Source organism: Canis lupus, chromosome 9 (assembly GCF_011100685.1).
Source record: "Canis lupus familiaris isolate Mischka breed German Shepherd chromosome 9, alternate assembly UU_Cfam_GSD_1.0, whole genome shotgun sequence".
NCBI classification, from domain to species: domain Eukaryota; kingdom Metazoa; phylum Chordata; class Mammalia; order Carnivora; family Canidae; genus Canis; species Canis lupus.
This window is the reverse complement of record NC_049230.1, coordinates 1,832,963-1,849,409: the sequence shown is the minus strand read 5'-3', so window position 1 is coordinate 1,849,409 and position 16,447 is coordinate 1,832,963. Positions and strand designations below refer to the sequence as shown.

Genomic DNA, 16,447 nt, shown 5'->3' with positions numbered 1-16,447 from the left:
ACCCCACGCCCGCTGGGGCCCGGAACCCACACAGGCCACCGCCAGGGCGGCAGGACCGCAGGGAGCAGAGCAGCGCGCTCGGCTCGAAACCTCGGGGAGCACAGGACGTGGGAGCCCCGGGCCCAGAGGGGGACAGATGCCCCGCGGGGCCCAGGCTCCACCGTTCTCAGCAGCGCTCCTCGCCACAGCCGGGACGCAGTCCCCAGGCACCCGGTACACAGGCCGAGGTCTGACCGCACGAAGCCAGTGGCAAACCTGCCACGGGCTGGGCTGGCCGGGGGAGGGGACAGGCGCGCGGCCACGTGCTGTCCTTTTACGAAATATCCGGGCTGGGGATCCCTGGGTGGCACAGCGGTTTGGCGCCTGCCTTTGGCCCAGGGCGCGATCCTGGAGACCCGGGATCGAGTCCCACGTCGGGCTCCCGGTGCATGGAGCCTGCTTCTCCCTCTGCCTGTGTCTCTGCCTCTCTCTCTCTGTGACTATCACAAATAAATAAAAATTTAAAAAATAAATAAATACAATCTTAAAAAAAGAGAAATATCCGGGCTCCCGGCCCCGCAGAACCCGTGTCAAGACCAGTGGTTCCCGGGGCCAGGCAGGGGTGACGAGAATGTTCTGGAGCTGCGGGACGTCGCGGTGGCGCAACATCGCAAAGGCACCACATGCCCTGAATCGTCCACTTTAAAATGGTGAATTTAGGGATCCCTGGGTGGCGCAGCGGTTTGGCGCCTGCCTTTGGCCCAGGGCGCGATCCTGGAGACCCGGGATCGAATCCCACGTCGGGCTCCCGGTGCATGGAGCCTGCTTCTCTCTCTCTCTCTCTCTCTCTCTCTCTCTCTGTGACTATCATAAATAAATAAAAATTTAAATAAATAAATAAATAAATAAATAAATAAAATAAAATAAAATGGTGAATTTATGTGACGTGGATTCCACCTAAAGAAACACAAAACCCCAAGACAGAGGCGCGAGCTCACGCTGGGGCATGGCTTCGGCGGGTCTGGGTCTGGGTCTGGGTCTGGATCTGGCCCCGCAGGCGGAGAGGGGGCTCTCCTAAGTCTGTGCCAGTGGGGGGGGGGCATGAGGCCGCGGGGACACCAGGCCACCTGCACCCTGCGCCTCGCTCGCCAGGACGCCCGGGGGGTTCCCGGCCCCAGCCCTGCCCCCGGGGAGCCTCTGAGCCACCTGAGCGAATCCAGGTGAGCGCGGCCCTGCCCCGGGGCCAGAGCTCCCGCCGCCCCACGGTGCCCGGCCCCCACCAGGGCACCCTGACCCGGTCTTCAGCACCCCCCCCCCCAGGCGCAGACCCGGGCAGCACCCAGAGCAGGGCCTGCACGTGGCAGGCACCCAGTGCGGGTGGACAGGCGGGCGGCCGCGGCGCGGGATCGGGCGCGGACAGGACGCCGAGGGCATCGCCCAGCTGCCCACCCCGGGCAGGGACCCGGCCAGGGAGCCCTCCACGCGGCCCCGCCGTCCTGCGAGGACCCCTGGACCCGCGGCCCCCTGGGTGGCAGGTGCTGGCCTGCGAAGGGGCGGGGGCGCGGGGGGCGCGGGGGCTGGCGGCGGTCCCTGCGGGGAGGCAGCGCCCCGACGCCAGGCTGTCCTGCAGCGCCACCGCGTGGCCGCCCGGGGCTCGCCGCTGCCCGCGCGCAGCGCCGCCCACCTTCCAGCAAGGACGTGGGTGCCCCGCCGCCCCGCACGGCCCGCGTCCGTTCCTCCCTCAAGGCCCCAAATGACGTGTCTCGGCCCCTGCCCTGCTGCGGTCCCGGGGCTCCGCTGCCGCGGGGCCTGCAAACCAAGCCTCTGCCGGGCCTCCCCAGGGCCTCCCCCCTGCAGCCCCTCCTGGGCCCTCCCGCTGCAGCCCCTCCCCGGCCTCCCCCTGCAGCCCCTCTCGGGCCAACCCCCTGCAGCCCCTCAGGCCTCCCGCCACAGCCTCCCCCCTGCAGTCCAGACCTCTCAGAGCCGCTTCCCTTCCCCAGTCCCCCCAACGATGCCTGCCCCGGGGCCCCCACAGGCCCACCCCCAGGGCCGCTCCAGCGTCCACGGGCCAACACCCTGACCTGGGTCCCCAGCATCTCCTGGGCTCACACCCAGTCCCTGGGAATTTGCCCAGATTCTTCTGACTTCTTCCAGAAGATTCCTTGGCTCATCCCGCATTTCCCGCCGTTTCCTGCTGTGCCTCCTGCACCCTACGCCCAGGACCCCTGGCAACGCCTCACACGCCCTAGGGCCCCGTCGGCGCTGCGCCTGTACCGCTCCCGCCACCCCGGCTCGGCGCCCGCAGGACCCACGACCCACATGCAGGTGCGACGACCACGGGCCTCGGGCAGGACGGTGGTGAGCACGTGCGTGGAGCGCCCGCCCCGCGGCCCCGCCCTCCCGCCGCGGATTGGCCCGCTGCGCGCACCGCAGCCAGGCTCAGCCAATCAGTCTCCAGCCCCTCCCACGGCCACAGCCGATTGGCCCGCGGAGGGCGGCCAATCCGAGCGCGGCCGGAGGATGCGCAGCAGGTGCACCGCGGGGGCCCCGAGTCCCAGGTGGTCCCCACAGCCGGCTCCCCGCGTCTCAGGTGCAGCTTCTGTCGCCTGCTCCAGAAGGCCTGGGGTCACTCGGGGGAGCCGCCAGCGGCCCTGTTGCCGGTGCCCCCCACGAGGACCGTGTTTTCCTACCAGCGCCCCCCGGGGGGCCACCACATCGGGATTCCAGGCTACTTTCCATGCTTCCCCTGAAACGAAGCGAAGCCCGCTGGGGGCAGCAGGCCACCCGGGGGCGGGGGGGGGGGCTCGCGGCAGGTGAGAGGGGACAGGACGCCGGGGACGGAGGCCGCCCTCTCCGACACCTCGCGTTCCCTAGGGCTGCGGAGTTTCGGTGTCCCCAAGATCCAGTGATGGGCCCCCCGCCTTCATTCCTGCCACCCCATCGCTGGTTTAGAGGCACTGACCCTGCATTACACACCTTGGGCTTGAAATGCCGAGAGGTGCCCCGAGTGAAGCAGGCTGATGCGGGGGTTCCCATAGCCTCTAACCCCAGGAGAGAGCCTCGAAGGCTGAAACCCAGAATAGGTTATAAGAAGTGGTGACCTTATCGCTGTGTTGAGGGTTGAACTGCGTCCCCTGGAAATGCAGCTATTGAAGTCCTAACCCCCGTTCCTCTGGACGTCATCTAACTTGGAAGTAGGGTCCCTTGCAGAGGTAATCAAGATAAGAAGAGGCCCCTGGGTGGGCCCTGATCCAGTATGACAGGGACCTTGTGGGAAAATCTGGACACAGCCGCGCAGACAGGGCGGCCGGAGGCAGGTGGCTGCAGGGACAGGCCAAGGGACAGGCCAAGGACCAGCCACGGCGCCAGCGGACCAGGGCGACCCCCTCGGGCCCCTGCCCACACCTTGCCTTCCCGCCTTCAGGCCTAGAGACCACGCGTTTCTGTGGTTCCCGCCCCCCGGTCTGTGGCAATTTGTCACGGCGGCCCCAGAGACCATGCAGCCTGCGAGGGGCTGGGCAGCCGACTTGTGCTCGCCAACGTGGCCAAGCGCGTCTGTGACCGCCAGCCGAGGTGCTCCCGAGGCCGGGTTCTGGGAGCCCGAGCGGCAGCTGCACACAGCGTGGGGGCCGGCGCCCACTGGCGACCTCTGACCGCCCAGGGGCAAGATCACATCTTTACATTCTCAGGGCCAGGGCGGATCCAGATCAGAAAAGCTGGCGGCCTCCCGGAGACCTTAGTGCTTGGGCGGGACGCGGTGTCCGGGAAGCGCTCCCCCAGCCTCGCCCCGCGCTGCAAGGACTACGGCCCGCGGCGGGTGTCCGCCCGCCCGGCCAGCTCGGAGCCTGGAGACGGCTGAGGATGGAGATGGAGAGGATGGACCGTGCCCCCCACCCCCATCCCTGTCCCCGCCCCCCCCAGTCCCCGTCCGGGTCCCCGAGCTAAGCCCCGAAGCCAGCTGCCAGCCCGGGGGCCCTCCTGCCTGTCGGGGACAGCCCCTCACGTGGGCAGTCACTACCGGGACACTGGTGGTCCTCGGGACCCCACCCCGAGAATACCGAGACTTTGCTGGCTCAAACCCGCAGCCACGGGGGGCGCCCGGGTGGGCAGGGCAGGGGTTTAGGGAGATAAGGACGCGGTGCGAGCTTGTCAGGTGCGGCCCCCTCCCTGGGGCCCTCACTGTGTCCCCGAAGCACGCCAGCCTGCAGAGGCCCTGAGACAGCCCTTGGCGAGACAAGCTTGAGAAGCTGTCTGTGGGCCAGGGATGACGGTAGAGGTGCTGCCATCACAACTGGGTCCCCTGATTTCCCCTGGGGACCCGGAGGGGCCGGGCCCAGAGATGAGGGAGGGGCTCGTGGGAGCAGCAGTCACGAGGGACCGTGCTGGGACCTCCAGCATCCGTGGAGGACGTGACAGCTGGTCGGGCCCCTAGACCCGAGCAAGGTGCACAGTGTGGGAATGCTGGCCCCGGCCGTGGACAGAATCATCCAGCTTGGCGCGATGTCCCCAACAGAGTCCTACGTCTCCTCCGGCCGAGTCGGGTCCAGGGTGGCTGGAAGTGAGGGCAGGATGGGCCCTCAGATCGCCCGCCGCCCCATCGTGTCACTTCACCCCTGCGCTGGTGGCTCCGACTGTGAGGCCGGGCCCGCGGGGAAAGCTGTCCCAGCTCCTGTGCCCCCCGGCAGAAACCCCAGTCTCCAGGCGGCGCTCGCAGGGCTGGCTCCTCGGACCTGGGTTCCAGAGTGCGCAACCGGAGAGATGGGGCTGTGTCGCCTCGTGACCTGGCCTTGGAGGTCGCGGGGCATCGCTACTGCTGGACATAAAGGCCTACGGGGCGGGCGGTGGATTCCGCGGCCCGGTGCCTCTCGCGGCTCAGGGGCGGCCTCTCCTACTGACCAGCTCTGGCTCTCGCCTCAGGACCCGCGCGTCGCCGCAGGCAGGCCCCCGCTGTCCTAGCAAGGCTGGACCTGCCCCGGCAGGCGGCTGCGGCCCCCTAGGGGACCCCCGGCCAGTCACGGGGTCCAGGATGAAGTATGGGGCAGCCCTAGAGCGGTGCCGGCACCACGGACAGAACTCCAGGCCTCGTGGCCCAGAGCGGACTTGGGTCGCCCCCATGAGCACTTTCTCCTGCCTCCCGGCTGGTGGCCCGGTGCCAAGTGGCCTCGGCAGCCGGGATGAGGCCGCGGGCTCAGCAACTCGGAGCCCCCTAACCGGGGCCGCTGCCCACGGCTGCTCAGTGCCCACCGGCCGACGGACCCCGGGACAGCCCAGAACAGCCCAGAGCAGCCTGGGGGCCCAGCCAGCACCCGCGGCGGTCGGCTCATCGGGACCCGCTCCGCCGGGACGCGGTGACTTGTCCCCACTGAAGGACGCCGGCTCTGGGTGCGGCCTCCCTCCGGCCGGGCTTCCCCAGCGGGCCGTGGGCGCCGAGGCTGGCCGGGCCGCGGGGGGCACCTGGCCCAGGGGCGAGGCAGGGGCTGCTGTGCCGGGGCCGCGGGGCTGCCCGGGGCTGGGGTTTACGGGGTCCCCGGGGGCGGCCGAGCGGGTCGCAGCGCAGCGCGTCCCGGGAGCCAGGGGCTGTGATGCTCCGCGCCCCGAGGCCCCGCGGAGCCCCTCCCCCCGCGCCCGGGCCGGGGGCTGCCCGGGCACAGGGAGCCGTCAGGTGCGGCCCCGGGGGCGGCGGGGAGGCCGCGGGCCGAACAGAGCATCACCGACCGCGGCGTCAGGGACCCCTTCGTGCCCGAGAGCCCTGCAGAGCCTCCTGGAGGTCGCGCGGCGCGCATCCCTCGGCGGCGCCCTCGTGTCTCGGTGGCCGAGGCCGCAGGGGCGGATTCGAACCCGGGGACGTCATCGCCCGCGCGCGTCGCCCTCCGCGGCGCCTGGTCCCGCGCGGCCGCCGTAGGGGGCGGGGCCCGAGTACGGAGGCCGGAAGGGCGGCGGGGGCGGGGCGCGGGCCGGGGCGCCATGGGCAACCTGTTCGGCCGCAAGAAGCAGAGCCGGGTCACCGAGCAGGACAAGGCCGTGCTGGTGAGAGCGGGCCCGCGGCGCGGCGGCTGGGCGGGCTCCTGCGGCCGGGCGGCGGCCTCCGAGCTCGAGCCCCGCGCTGCAGGCGCCCGGGGGGGCGCTGGACGGGCCGGGGCCGGGGCCGGGGCCGGGGCCGGGGCCGCGCCGTCGTGGTCGCACCTGCTCTGCAGGCGGGCGCGCGCTCCAGGGGGCAGGTCCCGGCCGCGTCCCGGGTGGGGGTGGGGGCGCCCCGCCGGGTCCCGCTCCGCTCCGGGCTGGGGGTGGGGGCGGGGGCGGGGGCCGCGGCCCGAGGGAGCCCCGGTGGAGGCCCCGCCCCGCCGAGCCCCGCCCCTGGCGGAGGCCCCGCCCCCGTGCCCCGCCCCCGGAGCCCCGCGCCCACTGCTGCTCCCGCCCGCGGAGTCCGCGGAGCCCCGGGTAGAAAACTTCGCTGCTGCGGACAGACCCGGTGTCGGGTGAAGTGACGCGGCAGGTGGAGAGTCGGGGGGGTGGGGAGGGGTCCTAAGTGCGAGCGGAGTTGACTTTTTCGCATGTCGTCTTTTCTAAGCTGCCTGCAACGAAAACCCGTTATTTTTGCACCAAGAGAGAAACGAATTCAAGCGACAGACGATTTTTTTTCCCACCTTGGCTTCAGAAGCCCTATGTCATAACGGGTTCTTAGCTGAAGTTCCCCAGAGGAAGGAGAATCAGGCACAATTGTCCCTAAAGATCTGAACAGCGTTGGGTGCTGAGCGGGAGCCGGATGGGAAGTCGGGCGGGGGCAGCAGGGGGGCATCGGGGGCAGCGGGCCCTGCTGGTCGCTGCTCTGGCACCGGGCAGCCCCCAAGGCGGGCGTCGTCTCCCCCTAAGGACTCACCTCTGGGTTCCTCTTGGAGGAGGCCTTGCCACTTGCTGGGGATTCAGTTTGGGGAACGAGGCTTGCACACATTAAAACAAATTACCGCCTGATGGTTTCCTAAGACGCTCCGAGCCCAGTGTACGTCCGTCCTGTGACCCTCTGCCGACACTCCTTGTTTTACAGTGGGGGGGCAGCCTGGCCACACCTGCTTCTTTGGCTCATCTTCGATACTTTGTGCGCACCCAGCTGGGACAGTGGCCCGAGGGGTGGGGGTGGGTGCCCAGGTCCTGGGGAGGAAGGGCAGCCAGAGCTGAGAAGACTGGGCGGCAGGCTGGCCACGCTGTCCCTGGGCCGTGGGGCCAGGAGACTGGGCACCCTGCACTGCAGCAAGGAAAGCGGCACCATCACAGAGCCTGACCCACAGGCCCCGTGGTGCAGTAGGGCCAGGCCCTCGGGAGAACGTGCTGTAGAGGGACCCTCAAACAGGCTCCTGCAGACACGTCTACACTGCTGGGTGGTGTCTAGCCATACGGAGTCTTAAGGATGTACCTAGCTCACGACTTAGTTAATTTCATTAATTCAGAGCAATTGATCCTAAAGATATAATGCTATGTATGAGAAATGCCCTGTGGCTGCAGGTGCTCACCGTAGCATCATCAAAAATGAAATTTGGAAGAGACGTGAATGGCCTAAAATAGGGTAGCATTGACTGGCATGTGTAAATGACCATGCATCCTTTCTGGGACAGTACCTGGGGGTCCCAGGGGCTTGGTGAGATCACGCAAACAGTTTACCCAAATGAAGCCGGGACGGAAGGCCCCAAACCCTCGCTGGGGCCGGGGGCATGGTGCCTTCTGGTGCCCTTCCATGTTGTCTCTGAACCTTCGAGGCACCGGCAGCACCCTGGCCTGCCCCCAGAGCAGATATGGCAGTGCCGTGCAGAGATGCGCTTGTGAGCATCAGCCCCCTGCGAAGGGCTGCAGATTGGTCCCTACCTCGGCACCGTGCACGGTGGGGCCGGCTCACTCTGCGTCGAGGCCATCCCGGGCATCGCAGGGCGTTGAGCAGCATCCCCAGCCTCCACCCACGGGGCCAGCAGCACCCGGCTCGTGACAGCCGCGGACGTGCCCAGATACTGCGCCATGTGCCCACGGCCCCCTTGGAGAACTGTTCAGTGGGTGTGCTGCCAGGGGCGGCAGTCCGAGCACCTCCAGGCTGGCCGGGCCGGGTGCCGGGTGGTCCGCGGGGCCCGGTGCGGGGCGGCCGTGCTGTTGACCTCGGCCTGCTTTCTCGCAGCAACTAAAGCAGCAGCGGGATAAGCTGAAGCAGTACCAGAAGAGGATCACTCAGCAGCTGGAGAGGGAGCGGGAGATCGCGAGGCAGCTCCTGCGGGACGGGAAGAAGGAGTGAGTGGGGCCCAGGGCAGGCTGCGCGTGGACAGGCTCCACACCGGGGGTGGGCTGGCCCAGGAGGCTGGTCAGCGCCGGGCAAGGCCGGCCAACGGCTACGGCTGCCGGCTCACTGCTCGGGTTCCCTCTGCAGCCGCGCCAAGCTGCTGCTTAAGAAGAAGCGGTATCGGGAGCAGCTTCTGGACAAGACAGAGAACCAGATCAGCAGCCTGGAAACGATGGTAGGCGAGCGGGAGCGGTGGGGAGCGGGTGGGGAAGGCGGACCCCTGACGGCCGGGTCTGCTGCGGTCTCCCCAGGTCCAGAGCATTGAGTTCACCCAGATTGAAATGAAGGTGGTGGAAGGGCTGCAGATTGGAAACGAGTGCCTGAAGAAGATGCACCAGGTAGGTCCTCGCAGGGTGGGGGCAGAGAGAAAGGGGGGGCGGGGCTTGCTCCTGCGCTCACACCTCGGCCGGGAGCTGTCCATGCCTGGCGGGAATGTGGGAGAGGGTGATGGTGTTGGGAGCAGACAGACTCGGGTATTGGCCTGAGGATGGGGTGATGGGCAGAGACGATGAATTGGGTCTGCAGATGCTCGAGGGACTGGAAGAAAAGCCTGGTGAGGGTGCACCAACGGGGTAATGAACTCATTGGGAGGGCTTCCTGGAGGAGGTGACCAGAGCCTCGTCCCAGGAAGCAGCATAGGGGTGGGTGGCAAAAGGAGGGTGAGGCCCAGGGAGGCCATCTCCTGATGAGTGGACAGCAGGGGCTACATGGGGCGCTACGGCCTCCCAGGTTTTCTGACCGTCCCTGTGGTGCTGTGCCTGCCACTCAAGCGAAGGAGCTACTGTGAACCCAAAGGAAGTCAAGTCAGCTGCCCAGAGAAAGTTTTTGACGCCGTTTTACTTATTTCTACCTGGACCTGCTGGGGTTGGTTGGGGTACCCGAAGGCCTGCGGCAGAGGCCAGCAGGAGTCTGAGCAGTGCACTCAAGGCTTCTGAAGAGACGGGTCTTGACAGCCCTGGAGCCTCTGTGCGCAGGCCCAGCCCACGGCAGAAAGGACCAGAGCTGTGTGTCCACGTGGCCTGGCTTGTGCCCTGCAGTCCAGGTGGTCTTACCTCGGGGGTTGGTTATGTGCCTCACTGACGGGACCCCCACGCTCTGCACTGATTAGGTGATGTCCATAGAAGAAGTGGAGCGGATACTGGAGGAGACCCAGGAAGCCGTGGAGTACCAGCGGGTAGGTGTCGCTTGGTGTTGCTGGGTCACGGGGCCCCACCTTCCACCAGCTGGCGAGCGCACCTGCCGCCTGGGCATGCCCAGCGACCACCCTCGAGGGCCGTGCCCCCCAGGCCTCTGGTGGTCACCTTCTCTCAAGTGAGGAGGGCCTTGAGCCACGGGCTGTCTCCTTCCTCCACAAGGGGCCACTGTACCCCCTGCCCCAGCCTGGCCACTGTCCTCATCTCTGCTCCTCCTTTTGCAGCAAATAGACGAACTATTGGCAGGAAGCTTCACTCAGGAGGATGAAGATGCCATCCTGGAGGAGCTGAATGCAATTACTCAGGTAAGGACGGGGCACGGTCGCTCAGGGGATCGGACCCCCAGGACGGGGCACGGTCGCTCAGGGGATCGGACCCCCAGGAGGCCTCTGCCCATTGTGGTCGTTGGCCTTAGGTGAGCACCTGCATCGGGCTTCATGTGAGTACACCACTCTGGCTTTGCAGCTGGTGTTCCTAAAATAACTAGAGTTTGTGCTAGACTGAGGTCTGTTTCAAAGCCTGTGCTCCTGCCTGTCCAGGGTCTGACGAGGGATCTCCAAGGAAGCCCCCTGGGGTCATTCCAGTCTCAGAGGCGCTCTGGAGCTGTGGCACGGGAGGTCTTGTTCAGGCTGTGTCTACAGCCTCCACCCTCTGTTTCTTGCAGGAGCAGATAAAGCTCCCAGAGGTTCCTTCGGAGCCCCTTCCCACAAAGGAACCAGGTACGCTGCTTGTTCTGTGCTTTGGAAAACAGTGAGTTCTAGAACAAAGCAAAATCCCCCAGCTGCAAGGTCCTTCCCTTCCTGCTTGGTGGGAGATCTGGGCAGGTGAGCTTGCCGAGGCCAACTCGGGAGGGTTGGGCCTGGATTCTGGGGTGGGGGGGCACTTCTAAGAGCCTAACCCCGTTCAGACAGGCGTATCCCACAGGCAGAGCTGGGAAAAGGCCGTGTCCAGCCCAGGACGAGCTGTCCTCTAAATAGCAGGGCCCTGGGCCGAGCGGCCCTGTGGTGCTGCTCTCCACAGGGGCCCTGCGTAGCTGCTGGCCTCTCCACGTTTCTCTCTGCCCCTCTGCGTTCCTCCTTCACGCCAGGCCCCTGAGTGCCTTGGACCGCTCTGTTCGCTGGCACTGCCTGTCAGCCCCACAGGCTCTGCCCAGAGCCCACCGCCCTGGCACCTGGCTCCTTGCCACCTCCCCTCCTTCTCTGGAAGTTCTGCTGGTGGGGTCTTGTATACTTGACAAATACCTCTTTCTTTTCTTTCTTTTTTTTTTAACCTCTTTCTTTCCTCCACAGAAAAAGTCCCCATCAAGGCCAGGCCCAAGCAGGTGGACCTGGTGGCAGCCTCCTAACTTGGCCTCTTTGCGTGGGACTGGCAGGGACTCCCCAGAGACTGGGGCCCACAGAGTTTGGGTGCGTGGCCAGCCCTGACCCGGCTCCCAGGACACCGGCGCCAGGCCAGGCCGGTCAGGTGCTGACGGCGCAACGTGGCGCACACCGGGCTTGATACCAGGATGACTCTACGGAGCGTTGCCCTGGCGCTGCTGTCTTGCTCTCATTTCTGGATTAAATGGCAACATTTGGACCCTCCGGCCAACACAGCTCTGATGCTGTGGTTCCCACGCAGCCACAGGCAGGCCCAACGCTCCTGGTGCCAGCACACTTCTGTCTCTGGCCCCGCGAGGCTCCACGGGCTGCCTTCTCTGCAGCCCGCTCTCTCGTTTGGAGGGCGCGTGGAGCCTAGCTTCCTTGCCCTTTCTTCCCTCGCTTCTCCCTGCTGCTCCCGACGGCAGCCCGGCAGCACAGTGGAAGAGTCCCTGCCTTGGCCTGGCTTCCTGACCTGCCCAGTTTCCACGTTGGTTCAGGGCTGGAAACCTCTCCTCTTCTGTGTCGGCGTTCTGGGGCATCGGGCCGGTCGGGGAGGACGTACCCCTGCTGGGTTGGTGGCTGCAGGAGCCCCGACCAGTCCCCATCACGTGCGGCTGTGCATGCAGAGGCGGCCACACCACAGAGGGACGTCCCGGGGAGCCAGCGGTCTCACTGGAGTCCCCGGAGGTGCTGACGGGGACTGCTCTAGTGGCCGCGGCCCCGCTGCCTGGGACCCTGCCGAGCACCCCGGGCTCTCTGACCCGCCGTCTCTGAGTCATCAGCTGTGGGGCAGAGGCTGTAGAGGGTGGTCGCGGCTCCCTAGTTGACGGTTCATCTTGGTTTCAGACAATCCCAGTGACACGTCCCTCCCAACAAGAACAGAAAGGGGACCCTCCCAGCCCCCCAAACAGGTCAGCCCCCTATTAAAGTCGATGCCTGCATGGTCTGCTGCCGTGTGGCGTGGGGTCCATGGGAACACCTGGGTGCGTTAAAGTGTGGCTCCTGTACTCTAGCATCCCTGAAACAAGGCCCTTGCCCCTACCAGGGCATTCACTCAAGGGCGCCTGCTGGGGCAACACCCCATGGGGCTGGGGACGCGGGGACAGGCAAAGGTTCTCGGTGCGCCCGGCGGGGCTCCGCCATCACCTCTGGGCAGCTGCCTGTAGCAGGGTGCAGGGGGGCAGTGTCCTGTCCCCTTCCGGTGGGACAGACCCTCGTGGGCTCACTCACTGAGGCGGCCTCAGACCCCTTGGGGTGAGGGAGTGGCGTACTTCCAGGAGGGCAGCCGGCTTGGAGTCCCAGTGCCCCGGGGAGTGAGCAGACAACAACAAGGAGAGGGATGGGGGGGTCCCACTTAAGAGGGGGCTTCCGTGCCCTTCACTCTGAGGGCATGATGGGATGCAGCCAGAAGGGCGATGAGCTGAAAATTCAACCTGGATTTGGGGTGTAATGCATGCCTTAGCCAGGAGGGGGCTGTCTGCCAGCTAATTTGGGGGATTTTGCAGGAAACTGCAGTGCCAGTCTGGTGGCTGGGCCCCCCTATTTGTTTTTGGTAACCCAGCCACCTGTCCCCAAGATGCACAGTGCCCCTGGGGGCAGCTCTGATAGGCTAGGAGGAGACCTTCCATCCGGTGACCCCATCCCACGGCAGCTGCCGGTCCCAGGGTATGGAGGGCCTGGGCAGCCTGGCTAGGGGAGGTGCCTCCCCTCTTTTCCCTCTTCCCACCAGGACCCAGGGGGCAGGGTTGTCTGCAAAGCCTGCCCTTTGCCGCGCACTGACTGGGCCCCCTCACAGCTCATGGTGGGGCTGCACGGTGGGGCGTCAGGGCTCTGATGCCCTCTTGGTGCGCACCTAGGGAACCTGCCCGGGTCCGCCCAGCCTGCTCCCAGGGAACCACCCGCTCCCCGACGTGCACCCTGCAGCATCATTGGCTTCCTCCTGCCCCGCGCAAGGGGCACCCTCATCTCCTCTGAAATAGCCCAGAAGTTGGAGAGGGAAGCTTATCCTCTCAAAAGTCCAAGAAGTTAGGTCGTATGTACCCATTAATCATCTTTTTTCTTTTTACACATTTATTCTGTTTACCTAGGAAGGTGTGGCCCTGAAACCCAGCTTGACCTTGAGCTGACTCCTCAGCCCTGGCCCTAAGTTGCCTGGCCTGCCAGCGCCTGTCAGTGTATGTGTGTGTGTGTGTGCGCGCGCGCACGCGCGCGCGTAAGGAGCTGGGGTGACCTCTCCTGCGAGCACAAGCCTCGCATTGACCCTGCCCAGCACTGAGCCCTGGCCCTAAACCCCAGCGACTTGACCCTGACCCCACTTGATTCTAACGTATGGGGCATAGGGCTCAGGAGCACTACAGTTGTCTGTAGCAGCGGCAGAGCTGGTATCCTGCTCAAGATCACTGGGGGCCAGGGAAACCGGTGGGAGGGGCTAACAAGGGGACCAGGGGCCATCAGACTAGAGAGGACTACCTGGGGAGCTGGGACAGGAAAGGGCAGGGGGGAGGACGAGGCATTGGGACCATTTTGGTGGGGCACACATTTGTCCCCAGTACAGGCATCATGGAAAGTATAAAAGCAGGGGATGGGGAGCTGGGAGGAAGGGGTGCCCAGGATGAGCTGGGGGCACCCTGGATCACCCGTGTGCCCTGCCCTGGGGAGGCACTGGCCCTCTCCCCGTCTACGGCCACCCCAGAGGGTCTCCCTGACACCCTGTCCTACCCAGAGGGGATCGGGAACACGGCAGAGCGTGGGGCACTGTCCTGATGACACAGGGGCCTCAGGTGGTGCTGGCTTTCTGCGTGGTCACTCCCTGGCTACAGACGCACGGGGAGGCCCCGCCACACTGGCCGCTGGAGGCAGCAGAACCTGCGGCGTAAACTAGCCAGGGTGACAGGCTGCTGAGACGAAAACCAGTGTTCTCCGGAGGATTATGACAGACCCAGAGCCTACGCAACACGGCAGCCACCATGCCGGATTTACAATCCCAAGTTACTCACCTACAGAGAATTAGGAAAACGTGACCGGTTTCCAAGGGAAATGACAATCAACAGATGCCAACCCTGAGATCCAGGTGGTGGAATGAGACACGTGAACACAATTATCAAGACCATGTCACAGAAGGTAGAGTCAAACACACTGGAAACAGACGGAAAGATCTCAACTGACGGGGAGATAGTATACAAAAGAACAATGCAAATTTCAGAACTGAAAAACAAACCAAAAAAAAAAAAAAAAACTAACAAGCTCAATAGCAAAAAGGAGGTATCCAAGGAAAGACTCTGAGCTGGACGATCGACCAAAGGAAATCCAGCCTGGATAAGAGATGGGAGTCTGGGGGCAAGCCCACGCCTCGGGGGCCTATGAGCCCGGATGAGAAGGTCCAACGTCATGTTACTAGAATCCCGAGAAGAGAAATAGAGCAGGGGGGAAACAATTTTTGGAGAAAAACTGGCCAAAAATTTCTCACATTTGAAGACCTCAATTTATAGATTTAAGAATTGCAGTGACCTCCAAATGGTAAATCCAAAGAAAGCCGTGCCTAGACACATCATAAACTGCTAAAAACAAAGCAAAGATAAAAATCTGGACGGCACTAGGTAGATACGAAACCTGCCCAGAGGAACAACAGTCCAAACACGCGCTTGTGAATCAGAACCCGCAGACGCTAGAAGACGCAGAAACAGGATCTTGAAAGTGCTGGAGGACAACAGTCAGCCCAAGGTTCAGTGAGTTATGAAAACATGCCTTGGGGAGGAAGGAAAAACGAAGACACTCTCAGGAGAAGGGAAAGTAAGAGTTGGTTGTGCAGAGCTGCTCTAAGGAGATATAATGACACTTGTCAGGCCGCCAGGAAATGATGCCACACGGAGATGTGTGTCTTCGGGAATGGAGGACGAAGAGAAATGGGCAATATCTGAGTACATAGAAAAGATTGTTTTCCCTTTTAAGTTTTTAAAAAACACGTGCTGTCAAAAGCAAAAATTATAACACACGACTTGTGAACGCACAACTGGCATGGCAGAGGTAAGGCCTCTACGGTTAGCTCCCAGTCAGCCGTGAAAGGATAGCATGTATGTTGAAATCCCTAGTGTGACCACTAAAAAAAAAAAAAAAAAATACAGAGATGCAGCAAAAAGTCCGATGGTCAAGTGGAATACTAAGATTTTCAAAGAATCCAAAAGAAGGCAGGAAAGGGGAACACAGGTGGACAAACAGAACAAGTGGTAGATCTACATTCAATTCTCTTTTATTTTTTTAATATTTTATTTATTTATGATAGACATAGAGAAAGAGAGAGAGGCAAAGACACAGGCAGAGGGAGAGACAGGCTCCATGCCGGGAGCCCAACGTGGGACCCGATCCTGGGGCCCCAGGATCACGCCCTGGGCCAAAGACAGGTGCTAAACCGCTGAACCACCCAGGGATCCCCCTCAATTCTCTTTTAAAGATGTTATTTATTTATTCACGAGAGACACAGGCAGAGGGAGAAGCAGGCTCCATGCAGGGAGCCCGACGCGGGACTCGATCCCGGGATGCCGGGGATCATGCCCTGGGCTGCAGGCAGATGCTCAACCGCTGAGCCACCCGGGCGTCCCTACATTCAATTCTGAATAACTACATAAATATAAACAGTCCAAATACACCAATTAAAGACAGATTGTCAAATTGGAATTTAACCAAAAAAAGAAAGCCTGCCTATGCTGTCTACAAGAAGCCCACTCCAAATATAAAGGCAGGGGGAAAAATTAAAAGATGGGGAAATCTATCCTGGAGACACGAATCAAAGGGAAGCTGGCACGGTTACGTCACCGTCACACGGTGGAGGTTTCAAACCGAGGATGAGTACCCACAACCACAGGACTTCAGCGCACAGGAAGCAAAGCCTGGCAGGACGGCAGGACTGATGGGCTGTCGGAGCTCAGACCCTCACCCGCCGAGACAGGCAGCCAGACGGACGCGCCCGCAGCGGAGCACACGTCCGTTCCAGTGTGCACGGAAGGCGCGTCACTACGTGCCGCGTTCTGGGCCGTCCTGTAAACCCAAACTTAAAAAAAAAAAAAACTTGAAATACTACAAAGTATGTTCTCAGACCATAATGTAATGAGTCAATGACAGATCTCTGAAAGATCCACAGATATTAAACAATGAATGGGGTAAAGTACAATTCATAAGACAAATTAGAAAATATTTTGAATTGAATGAAAATGAAAACGTTAACATTCATGAACTGTAGCAAGAGCAGTGCTTTACCTCTAAAGGAATTCATAACACTAAATGCTTACTTTAAAAAAAAGGGGGGGGGAGTTTCTAATCAATGAGCTAAACCTTCACCTTAATTAATTAGATAGGGCAAATTCAAAGCGATCAGACCAAAGGAAATAATAGCAGAAATCAATGAAGACAGAACACGAAAGAAAAATCAATGAGAGCAAAAACCAGTTATTTGGAAAACTCAGTGACTCTGATGAACCTGGGCCAGAGTGATGGGGACAAAGGAGGCACAAATTACACCAGGAATGAAAGGGAACATCGTTGTAGACCCTATAAACATTAAAAGGACATTAAGGAAATATTAGCTTGATGCCTGTAAACTCATCAAT

General features: G+C 62.6%; 1 protein-coding gene across 1 annotated transcript; it reads left to right on the top strand.

The window, feature by feature from the left end:
• Nucleotides 1-5,897: 5,897 nt before the first annotated feature.
• Nucleotides 5,898-11,793, top strand: CHMP6 (charged multivesicular body protein 6). The gene is made up of 8 exons (XM_038546352.1): nt 5,898-6,006; nt 8,135-8,244; nt 8,381-8,468; nt 8,545-8,631; nt 9,402-9,467; nt 9,711-9,791; nt 10,151-10,205; nt 10,776-11,793. The coding sequence occupies exons 1-8, from the start codon at nt 5,944-5,946 to the stop codon at nt 10,829-10,831; spliced, it is 606 nt and encodes a 201-aa protein (XP_038402280.1). The 5' UTR covers nt 5,898-5,943; the 3' UTR covers nt 10,832-11,793.
• Nucleotides 11,794-16,447: the final 4,654 nt, after the last annotated feature.

Excerpts from the sequence above, each read along its gene's own strand:
- CHMP6 (XM_038546352.1), top strand. The coding sequence starts at position 5,944 with ATGGGCAACCTGTTCGGCCGCAAGAAGCAGAGCCGGGTCACCGAGCAG. Across the intron at positions 8,469-8,544 it reads TCAGCAGCCTGGAAACGATG|GTCCAGAGCATTGAGTTCAC; the intron begins GTAGGCGAGCGG and ends CGGTCTCCCCAG. Across the intron at positions 9,792-10,150 it reads AGCTGAATGCAATTACTCAG|GAGCAGATAAAGCTCCCAGA; the intron begins GTAAGGACGGGG and ends TGTTTCTTGCAG.